Source organism: Sander lucioperca, chromosome 5 (genome assembly GCF_008315115.2).
Source record: "Sander lucioperca isolate FBNREF2018 chromosome 5, SLUC_FBN_1.2, whole genome shotgun sequence".
Lineage (NCBI taxonomy): Eukaryota > Metazoa > Chordata > Actinopteri > Perciformes > Percidae > Sander > Sander lucioperca.
Genome location: NC_050177.1, coordinates 24,614,422 through 24,626,522, shown reverse-complemented (window position 1 = coordinate 24,626,522; position 12,101 = coordinate 24,614,422). Strand labels below are relative to the sequence as shown.

The following is a 12,101-nucleotide window of genomic DNA, read 5'->3' as shown; positions in this document are numbered from 1 at the left end:
ATGAAAACAGCAGCCCTCTTTCTTTACAAAAAAAGTAGAAGACATGCTTCATTTTTCTCACAGTTTACTTGAAAGCGATCTTAGTCAGTCCTATGTTTTATCAAAAGTTGATTTGAATAAGTGCATCCCGGCTGCCCGTCTCTATTCAGCAATGGAAACACAGCAACTCCAATTGTACAAGCTTCGACCATTACAAGACCTGCTTTGCTAGCACTTGTTGCCAGTTTAACAACTGGAGAGCAAAGCCAATGACAGCAACAGAACATGTAGTGTGTTCCTCTCTAATGTCTTTCGGGTAGTCTTGTCAAAGAAAAGATTCAAGTATTGTCTGAAAGGAGCAGAATGTTTTGCCGAGGGGGGCCTCCTCTTTATTTTGTGTCGACAGCCAACGATGAGCATGAGAGGCTGTTTATCTTTTTGATTGTGGCAGGCTGAAGGGCAGATACCGTATGAGTCGTCTTCCCTTAGCTGACAGCAGCGCAGACGTTGACCTTCCAGACAGGGTGCCCACCAGCTAGCTAACTGGTCATTACTGACCTGTTGCCAGCAGCAACTGCCTGACAACCTACAAATGACCGCTTTGATTCTGAGGAAACGTCTGACAATGTTATGCAGTATCGCTTGTCCAGGAGCTTATCAATACTTCGGTACTGACCAGTCCAGAATAGGGCTGGGCGATATGGAGAAAAACAAATATCACAATAATTTTTGACCAAATACATTGATGTCGATATTGTAGGGTTGACTATTGGTGCTTTCACAAAATATTAACACAATGAGATTTTTCTTTTTTTTTTTTTTTTTTTTTTTGGAAGAATTTTTTTTTTGGGGCTTTTTTTCCCCCGCCATTTGACAGGACAGCTAGGTGAGAAAGGGGAGAGAGAGGGGGGGAAGACATGCAGGAAATCATCACAGGTCGGCTTCGAACCCTGGACCTCTGGGTCGAGGCATAAATCTCTATATGTGCGCCTGCTCTACCACTGAGCCTACCTGGCCACTACACAATGACATTTTTGATAAATAATCACCAATAATGTGGATACAATCACTAAGTGGGTAAAGGCAAATAATAAAAGTAAGTCTGGAAAATTAAATCACCTTACTGTAATGCAGCCTTTATAACCAGAAACGGACAACACTTTTAGACGACATCTAGCCTCATATATCGATGTCGATATAATATCGATATATTGCCCAGCCCTAGTCCTGAACCGGTACCAGTTCAGTACTGGTTCTTGATACCCATCCCTAGTTATAGTGGGTGCCAAAGTAGCCTGAAGAATTGAAAGGTTTGATTTGAACATGCTTCATACTTGCCAGCTTGGCGACCATAACTGACAGACTCATCATACACCTCCAGTCTAAATTTAGAGCTATAATAATTTAAACCAGTAACTTGTTGGCATGAAGTGAATACCCTGGATAAATGAAAATGTGTTTTTTTGGCTGCTAGGTGGAACTTTGCTTGTACAACATGTATGAATGAAGGAGGCTAACTAGTGTTCATTGTGTTGTTCCCACCTGTGTGCAGGTTGGCTCAGGCATGTGTTTGATTTGATGTTCCTGTGCGCTCCCTGCTTACTGATGCTCTGATCTGCTGATCAGGCCTCTTACGTCAGGTAACACAACTGATAGGATGATGGCCTGGTAATTTGATTGGCAACATACACTTGTCAGTATGAGAGATGAGTACTTTTCCATCTGGTGACTAGTGTTTGAAAATGTATAGAGGAACAGCCAAGGCTGGTCAATACAGAATTAATTCCTACATCTGCTGCTTTGTGTTAATAGGCCCTCCTTTTTGTTAGGCACTGAAGGAAGATGCCACTAGCTCTGTAATTTAAGGTTAGGTGATTGTTACCAACTCACATAACTAAACTGACCCAGGCACCTTACAGGTAGTAACGGCTGCAGATCTTAAGCTGAGCCAGATGTTCACTCAGTTAGTGAGAAAGCTCTCTGGATGATTTCTGTCAGAGTGGTTTCACCAAGAACAACCATTCACGGAAACTGGAGATGATTTACAGAATATTCAACCTTCCAGTCCTGTTGGTTATAGGTTGGTTGGTTTAAGAATCTGGTGAATATGTGATGAACAGGCCTCTACACAGGCTAATGTCAGAGCTGCTTCATTGCTTGGCATAATAAATTATCCATGTTTATCAAGCCGATGCAGCACAGTGATCCTCTGTAGGCATGTTCATTACTTTGTGTGTAGCAGTCTCCTGTTAGGGACATGTTATGCCACACAATTATCTTAAGCAAGTATATGTATAATATAGTGTTGGTACCACTGCTGAAGTTAAGGTTACTTGTATTGCAGTCAAGGATGATAATGTAACATTCCCAGGGCACAGCTGATATGAAGGTGAAGTTATCAACAGATAATGAAGGCGCTCCAGATTCGAGCTGTTGAGATACTTGCTTCTGAAAGAGGACAATGAATGACACAATGACGTAGTGAATAAGAGGTGACAGTGAGGTGATAACTGTCAGCATTGCTGTGGTGGTATGTTTGGTAAGGAGCTGCGGGGACACACTCTTTTAGACTTCACTTTAGACTCTAACTGGTGTTTTTATTTTCCTCCTTTGCACTTCATTCCTCAGGGGCGTGTTCCTTTTTGTTCAGACATTGAAGTGTGTGATTACCAAAAATGTTGTACACATACCGTACCTTGTATGTCATACTTGTCAAGTGGAGTGATGCAAAGTTGCAATAGTGTACTGCTGTCTGATATGTTGCAGTTTGACCAGATGCCTCATTTGTTCAACTTCAGTGTTTTTTTGAGAGTTTGTCTCAAACTGTTTTGCCAAAAATAACACCAAATATCCATTGTGTTTCCCCTATATTCATCTCCGCTCTCCATTGACTTGTATTGCGTGAAGATGCCTCCTCATCAATTTTGTCTGCTAGCAAACAACAGAAAAATGCCTAAAAGCTGATGGTGCTATTTACTACCAACAGGGTACATAACCAACAGGGTAAATAACCCATGATTTAAGTTTTTATAAGCTGCCGACCCTAAAACCAAGCTAGACAAAAGTGGATACGTGCGGCATCAGCAGGGGGAATGGGAAGGCTATGGGATCCTGACACTAAAGGCCGTTTTATGGTCCTGCGTAGAATCGACGGCGTACCCCCGCAGACCCCTCTGCGTCTACGCCATAGCCTGACGTGCACCTCTCGAAAAATGTAACTACACGTCACGGCCACGCACGTCACTCGGCCGTGGCTTGGTAGCGTTGCATTTCCCCCGACTCATTTCCTGGTTTTCCTTCTCCATAAACAACATGAAATCAAAGAGAGGGTTAACTTTTCCTGCTACAGATTTCCCACCGTGGTCAGAAAGCACAGGGGAGACACTTTGTTTCTCTCACTATGCCTCTAGAGTCACAACTTGCTCCGAAGACAATTGCTGTCACTCTCTCACTTCTCCCTCGCTCTATTACCCACTCCCCAGACAGACAGACAGACGCCGGCTCGAGGCACACACCAACGCACAAGTAAACAAAGAGTTTCGCGATTGACCCTCCGGAAACCACACACTCCCTAGTGTTCTTGCGGTGAAATGCACCGCGATGCAAAGAAACTCGTTCAACCCCGACGCAGAACTCCGAAAGGGTCACGACGCCGTAGCTACGGCGTGGAGTTTGCACACAACCGTAAAACAGCCTTAAGCTAACGTTATGTCCGACGTTATGTTTGCAGCAAGCATTTTGTTACCAAGTCAATTATCCAAATGTCAGTTATTGGCTAACTATATGTCTGTAAGTTAAGCTAACACGTAATGTCGTACATAACGTTAGCTTAGTGTCAGGATCCCATAGTCTCCTCATTCTTTCTGCTAAATCCTCATGTCTCTTCATAAAAGCTAAGTTTTTCAGGTCGGCAGCTTTTAAAAAGTTAAGTTATGTGTTCTTTGCGTTGTTGGTAGTGAATATCACCACTCAGCAGCCTTTAGGCATTTTTCTGTTGTTTGCTAGCAGACAAAATTGACAAGGAGGCACTTTCACGCAATACACGTCAATGGAGAGCGGAGAGTTCTTTTCCCCTCCGGTGGGGGCGGGACTTAAATGCGCTCTGTCTTTATACCCAATCCTAGTTTTATGTGGAGTGAGCACTGTGCTGGACTGTGTTTACAAAAAAAAAAAAATTTGCCTTTTAACTGCAAAAATACTTGTAAGGAAATAATGGGAGTAACAGGCGAACAAGCTTTAAAAGTGATATATTTATGCCGATGTGAAGCGTGGATTTCCGGCTAAAGCAGTCAACCTAGGGGAAGCACTGAACATCCTCTTTTAAAAGATTTGCTGACATATTACTCTGATATTTTCTATCATGGTTTCCCTGTTTTAGTTACTTGATTTGATTGTTTTGACTGAAATATTGCATTAAGTGGCCCACAATTTTAAATCTTCATAAAAAAATTCATATGCTAGACTATTTAAAAACAAATACAGAACATCATTACACTTTTGACTTGGCGCGTGGTTGTTGCATTCTTAAACTGACAGAGACAGAGGATGTTTTCCATTATTCACTAAAAATGGCATTTTAACAACAGATAAGCTGTTAGGAAATTAAACAACATCTCTCAAAGCAGTCAGCGCCATTACTGTAAGGGGCACTTTATTTTACAGTTCCTGCTGCTACACAAAGACAAAAGAATCAATGGGAGGAAGACACATTATTAACTGTCAGTGGGCAGATTTATAGATGCACCACGGCTATAGCCCATTCCAACAAGACACCACCCCATTTTGTGCTGAGCCAATTAGCCTGATTATGTTATTGTGCAAACATTTTGTGACTAAAGCCACAAATGAGATTTGCAGAGAGCAGAGGCTAACACATTAATGGGTACTCACAGCGATGACAGCTGCCAGCAGCACAGAGGGTGAAGTATCAATATATAGTAGATGACCTCATTTCAGACACCACAGCAGTTTTACAGGTTGATGTTGAAGGCGCATGCTTTTCAATGGATGTTTTCTATGTGGAGTTTTAGCAAGAGACATTTTTAGCTTCAATGCCATCTCCTTATTGTTTTGTTGTACTGCTGTGACCCTGAACCACGGCAAAGTAGTTGGGCAGCTGCCAGAAACCCCCTGCACGCTGCAATCCACACACAGTAGGTAAGCAGATATTTGGACTGCTGTCACATATCGGGTATGGTGTGGTGACATCAGGGTCCAGAGGTTAGCTATTAGCCACGGTAGGTTGCTTCCTACAATGTCAAACTGTTAAACATGCAAATAAATAAGTAAACACCACAGCTTAACCAGATAAATTCAGCAGAATGGACTTAATCTTACATCTGGGGCAGGACTCCAGACTGCGACCAAATGGTCATTTTGAGACTGTGCGAGTATTTTTTTAAACTTGTCGCACTTGTGCGACCTGCAAATTTCATGACTTTTTATTTTTTTATTTTATGTTGAAAAGGAGGAGAGAGCGAGTCTGCCAGAGTTGGCCAATGTGTGTGAGAGGGACAAGGTCCGTGAGTGATTAGTTACTGCGTGGGTAGGTAACGTCATCTACACTCATGTGTCTTGCTTTGGTAGCGTCACACTCATCATTCGCAGATGCTGTTGCACAGCGCCGTTTTTTACCATGTTTCCGTGAAAATCATGATGTTGCAGTCCATAATACATTTACGAGTGGTGATCTGCAGCTGAGGATCATCCATTTTGTTTGCTAAAGACCGTGCATTGGCGTGGAAAATGCTGCGAAGTAATAGCCGATAAAAAGTTAGCCTTAGCCTAATGTTAGCCATCCTCTCTTTGTTTACGTTCTTAACCCCGCTTGCCTGCACTTCTGGTCAGCGGAGCTGTGTTGATAGACCTCGGTAGTGCTGTAGTATTCGGTCTCGTCACAAAATCGAGCGCAACATTTGCCACACGCTGCGGTACCGCTCCCTTACTTAGGTGAGTGAGGTTACGTTAGAGACGCGAAGAGAGGAGGCCGCTTCTTTGAAAAAAAAAAAAAAAAAAATCCATATCGGCTGTTAAATATATAAATTTTACCTCGTAAAAACAAATAGTGCTCGTGTGAGTGTCGTGAGCTCATCTGTCTCTGGCTCCCCGCATCACTCAATATTTCCCACGCTGGCTGTTAGATAGTTAGATAACCCCATTACATGGAAGTCTAATTACATAGATATTGCTATTTCAGTGTAAACAAAACAATACAGGAGTGAGGGAGACCTTCTATGGGGCTGAGGCAATAATGTTATAATTGACAGTAATAATAATACTTTGTTACATTTCTTCAATATTAGCTACGTTGTTTTACATGTTGTCAGAGAAATGACCAATGAAGTTCTATTCCAACATCAAGATTCTAGAGCGCTACATTTGCACTTCAGTATATTATTTAATTAATTAATTTTATTTGGATTGTAACCACCAGTATTAATGTCACAAATACATTTGATTAAGCTATCAAGCTTAAGTTTCATATGTTTCATGGGTCATTATTTTAATTTGCTATGGGAACTGAAGTTATGTTAAGGCAGAGACAGGACAACTAGGTGACATTCACAGGTATACAGACTTGAGCAGATGAGGTAAAACATGCACTGGAGCCCGGTACAGGAGCCCCGCCCAAAGGAAGCAGACTGATCTCATGAAGTGGCGTATCATACAATTCGTATGCTATTATTGGCGTGTTATGAAGACGCACACTCGGTTTTTAGCGTGTTTATCAACGCCGTTTGTCCTCCATTGACTTACATTACCTTGCGATTGCGTTTGAATTGACACAGTAGCGAGTAGTATGAAATGGCGAAAATCCACGTAGGGAGGTTGGTCAGGGTGGAGGATGGGTAAAACACAGGACTTTCACCCAGGAGAGCGGGGATCGTGTCCCGCGTGTGATGTTTCCATTTGAACGTTTTTTCTTTTCCTAAACCCAACCCCGTTCTTCTTTTCCTAATCCCAACCGGTTTTTCTTTTCCTAAAGCCAACCCGCGTGTGACGTTTCCTGAACCCAACCGCAGCCTCGCGATAACACGCCACGTGGCTTTAGAAAGTGCCGTGTATGTTTACGCTGTGACGTTGCAGACTGCAGACGTGACAAAAATAATCGTTGACTAATTGAAAAAAAAAAATCAACGGATTAGTCGACTACCAAAATAATCATTAGTTGCAGCCCTAACTCCAGACACATCACTTTTTCCTTCGTTGCTCCTTTCACACGCAGCACATCTCATGCTTAATGCACATTGTCACCTGTACCTGTGTCTGGACATGGGTGCCTGGATGTAGTTTGTTGCAGGTATCTAGAAGTAGGTCAATTGGCTGTGTTTGTACATTTGTTTACTGGTCTGGTAGAGATCTATTCACGCTGGTCTCGGTAGACTAAGAGGCCTATTGTAGCTCACAGTTGGTATTCTAGTGGCTACCTTCTGTAGTAAAATGCTTTTCAATACTAAGATGCAGTGTAAAAATAGACTTCATCACATTAGTGTTAGCTGCATTGCATTTTTTCGACAGTTATTGTTCCTCACATCAATATTCCACTCCTGATTAGGGCTGCTTGAAAAAATAATAATCACGATTTATTTTGGTCAATATTGAAATCATGATTATGTAACACGATTACTCATTAACCTTTTGTGTGGGTTTGGGTGTGGGTGATGTGTGTTACTACTGTGAGTCCGTTCAGCTTTACAGATATACTGTACATACATAGCTAATGAACAATTACAGATACATAAGACATTTTCCAATCTCAGATCACATTTTCACTCACTGTGACCACTACTACTACTGCCATTACTAAGCATTGTACCAAAATATGAATAATGTTACGTGAATTTCTCATTTTATATACAGTTTAGCAACAAAACAAAATGCTCAGGGAACATTACTATTTTTTTTTCATGTTGGTTTTGAGTGGTATGGTTGGTATGGTTTTTAAACAGTAAGTGAATATAGCGTGTCGGGGTATACAACGTCTCCTGCAGCGGGGAGTCAGAGGGACCGTATTCTCTAACGTTAGCTTCTTGTCTCATCTGGGGTCTGATAAACAATAAATTCATCAAATTCAGTGCCCATAACCCTATTTTCCAAGCGACTGTAACTGTCATATTTCAAACCGTTTTTATGGTGAATCATCCGTCGAGGCTTTCGTCACTGTTTGTCACTCTGCCTGAGGAGAAACTGCTATACTCCCGCTGTTGTTTATTTAGTTGTCCTGACTAGGGCTGAACGATTAATTGCATTTGCGATAATATCGCGATATGTAAAGACGCAATTTCCTAATCGCAAAGGCTGCGATTTGGTCACATGACTCGCAAGAGCAAATCAGTCTGCACCCGCAGAGAAAGCATCAACTTAGCACGCTAATGCTATGCCGTACCTTGAGCAGATTTCTGGCATTCAAACATCTCTGAGTTGTAGTTTAAAACTTTTACAGCCATTTTAATAAAATGAAGGGTTTTATTCGGCCTCGAGTCCATACATGCAGTTAATGGATACAGGCACGCAGAACTGAAGGCTCGGTTAGCAACGATTAGCTCTGATTAGCGGTTAGCTCCAGTTAGCTAGCTCTGTTATAAAGATATGGAGTGGAGGAGAATGCCGCGGAGAGGGGTAACAACCAGACTCTGATAAATGACGTTCGGGGAGCTTTCACAGCAGCGTGGCCGCGGTGTTTCAACGGTTTTATTAGTACAGTTAATCCCACGGCAAGACCAGCAGCAGCATGCTACTGCTAACGTAACGATAGCCTCTCTGTCTCTGAGTGTGAGTGCAACGTTGACGCTGTCATGCACACGGCACGCAACTTCATGAGGGGAGGGAGGGGCTGGAGGCAGCTCCTCTGTGTGCGCTGTAAAATACTGTACTGTATATACTATATTTTTACTTAACTGTCTAGTAAAGTTCAAAGACAGTGTTTAAAAAGTGCAATCCACATGTTTACATATGTTTATTACAATCTGCCCTTTAGTTTGTGTGATTTGTTTCTGACTTTCATATGAATGTTTACACCAGGCTTGGTCAGTGCTCAATATACTACTGTGACTGAAGTAGTTAAATAAAAGATGTCATTCATATAAATTCATGCATCACCTAATTTCATACAAGCCTGGCCTCCAGGAAAGAACAGTTAGTTTAATCTGTCTAATCTTGTATTGTTCATACTATACAATGATTTATTGCTTGTCTTTGTTGAATAATACAGAAGACAAAGAGCTTAAAAAATAATTGCATATTGCAATATTGCAACATTGCAATATTTTTGAAAAAAATCGCAATTAGATTATTTTCAAAAATCGTTCAGCCCTAGTCCTGACGTCACAAGTGATGTTCTCTTGAGTTTAGAGGAGCAGACAGCTCTCCGGAGTCGTGTAATTACGACTTCATGACACTTTTTAATATACTGAAGGAGTGGCGGCAATCGCTCCTTCAGGGGCGGACCGAATGTACACAGTGAAAACACTGCGTAATGTGCAAAATAATAGTTTATTTAAGGAATTCGACACAGCCGTTACTCGAGCCTGCTCGGCTGTGTCCTGTTTTTTTTTTTTTTTTTCTGTTGCAACCTGGTAAGAGAAGAACGTTGCTCGTAGAATGTGGGTCAGCTCTTGAATGTTCACGGAGAAAGGAATTTGCTGCAAGAACAGACCAGAGCTCTCAGACCAGACTAGTGACATGACCGACAGATTATGAAAGTAGATAGAAGTGGAGCTGAAGAGCAAATGAAGGAGTGGTTTATGGAATAGAGGGGGTTTCATGTGTTGTATTTTTAAATGTCTGATAGATGGACTTTGCAATGGAAGTCACATTCTTTTTCTGCTAGAGTACGTATTTTGGGCTTCTGTTATTTCTTCCATTATTGACAGATTCTTCAGCTATTTTATCTGTGTATAAACGGGTGCAGACATTGATGCAGTACTCCTCTGGCCTGTAAACATGTTCATCTCCACCCACTCTGCATGTTATCTGTCATGCATACCTAATGCTGACTTTCCCTCTCTCTCCTCTCCAGATGCAGTGTAGACTTTGCTGGTGACTGGTCTGCAGGCTCTCCACTTCTCTTGTCCCTGGAGTCAGCCAGTTGGGGGGCAGATTCCTGCATTCCCCTTCTCTCAGTCTGAGTCTTTGTCAGAGTCTGGACAAAACCAACTGCCCGGCATTGGAGCACACAGCTCATCCTTGCCCGTGTTGCTTGGATCAGCACAGCTCATCTCCTGACTGAGGAGAGCGCAGCAGCTGCACAAGATTCACCTTCTACCAACTGATCCCTCCCGGCCCCGCCCACACTGCCCCATCACCATGGTGCTGTCACAACGGCAACGAGATGAACTGTAAGTCGCCAACACACCTTTCATAACATGTGGCTGAGATATGAAGATGTCGGATTCAAAATGCATGGATTGTATTAATATATGGATTTATACACTGTCGTTAAAATGTTGTACATCTGTTGCATCATTTGAGGAGACACATTTCATTTCACCTTCATACTAGATCCACTTTCATGTACTCGACACACACTGATACTTAACCATATTCTTCGGATGTTGCTGTGCAACTTCGAAGGAATGAAGATGGTTAAGGGCTTTCCTCAAAGCCACTTTCAAGATGTTTTTCATAGGAGGGAAGAGCAATATTCATTTCAGGGCTGCAACTTAGAATTATTGTTATCAATTAATCTGCTGAATATGTTCTAAATTTATCAAATAACCGTTTGATCTGTTAAATGTCAAATATTGCACAAAAACATGTTATTAAATTGCTTATTTTGTCCGGCCAACCCTCCAAAACCCAAAGTTATTTAATTAGTTGCTGATTTATTTTCTGTTAATTTACTAATCATTGCAGCTCTAATTCATCAAGATAATTTTATCTATTATATATTTCATCCTAAAGCAGACATGATTTTATGATATCCATTAGCTAACTAGAAAGTTGAACCAGCAGTTCATTTTATGTTAAAAAAGTGGGTTTAAGCAATTTACAGGGGTGTGATTCTTCCGGATAATTCCGGAAATCCGGAATTTCTGACCTGAAAATGAAGCTCTCGTAAATCATGCAAATCCGCTTTTGGGGTGTCGCAAGGCACAGGTCGGGGGTATTGGTAAACATACTCTGACTCATGTCTTCATATCACTTCGCAAGTGGTCCATTAATTTGTCACGATGTAACTTCATTCAAAGCAGAGCTTCACCAAAGAGCCTGCAATCGTTGCGGAAGGTTATTTGAATAAGAATTTTGGACGTGTGGGGGCGAAATATCTTCTTAGCTGAAGCCGACAACGGGACTGTATTGTTGCATGTTGGCAATGCAAGCTGAAGCGATGTAGCAGATGACGTTGAGAAGTTGCAGTGAGGAATATTTTAGGAGCACCATTTTCGGCAGTGCAGAAAGGTAGTGGCCCACACTAACTTAGTGTTGAGCCGGGAAACATGGCTAAAAGAGCTCTACAGCGAAAAGATGTGCTGGGCGAGCCGTCAGTCGGTCGAAGCTAACAGAAGCTAGCTGGCGTAAGCTGACAGCTGACCAACGCTACCAAGTGATCGGCGGAGACAGGGAGTACATGTATTTGAAAGAGTCCGGCAGTTGTGGTAGACGAAGTCGGGATATTGGATGGAGAGTCCACTGAAGTCCACTGCGGTCTGAAGGGCTAATCCTCGCTAGATCACTAGCTAGTCGGGAGGTTGACAGCTAACGTTAGCCAGCTGAAGCTAACAGTCGATCGATGGTGAGTAACGTACATTACACAGGCTGGCAGCAGCACAGAGTCCAGAGTTGATAAGTGTGTGTGTGTGTGTGTGTGTGTGGGAGGGGGGGGGGTAGAAAGGTGTTGAGAATGACCAACACTTAATCTTAAACTTAGTGTAGCTACTTAATTTGCTACGACCTGATCAGAGGTTACTTAAATTGAGACGTTCAGTCAAAATCAATCATGTCACCTTCAAACGGGATCTCCGTTTGCAGGGTTCAGGCTGGACCCTCCCGGTGATCATGCTGCTCTGGGGGACCGGCTGTACAGTGAGAAGCCGCTGCTGACGGGCGCAGAGCTCTACCGGAACTCCGACTGCTGTCTGTCCGCGCGGCCGTCTGACGGCATCAGTATTAAATTGAGACAG

At 42.4% G+C, this 12,101-nt stretch overlaps 1 protein-coding gene across 3 annotated transcripts in view; it reads left to right on the top strand.

Moving 5' to 3' along the window:
• Positions 1–12,101, top strand: part of LOC116048315 (lissencephaly-1 homolog) — a 48,149-nt gene that overhangs the window by 1,966 nt on the left and 34,082 nt on the right. For all 3 annotated transcript variants that reach the window (XM_031297331.2, XM_036001217.1, XM_031297332.2), the window contains exon 2: positions 9,998–10,316. In XM_031297331.2, the coding sequence (XP_031153191.1) occupies positions 10,285–10,316 (32 nt within the window). In that variant the 5' untranslated portion in view covers positions 9,998–10,284. The remainder of the gene's footprint in view (positions 1–9,997; positions 10,317–12,101) is intronic.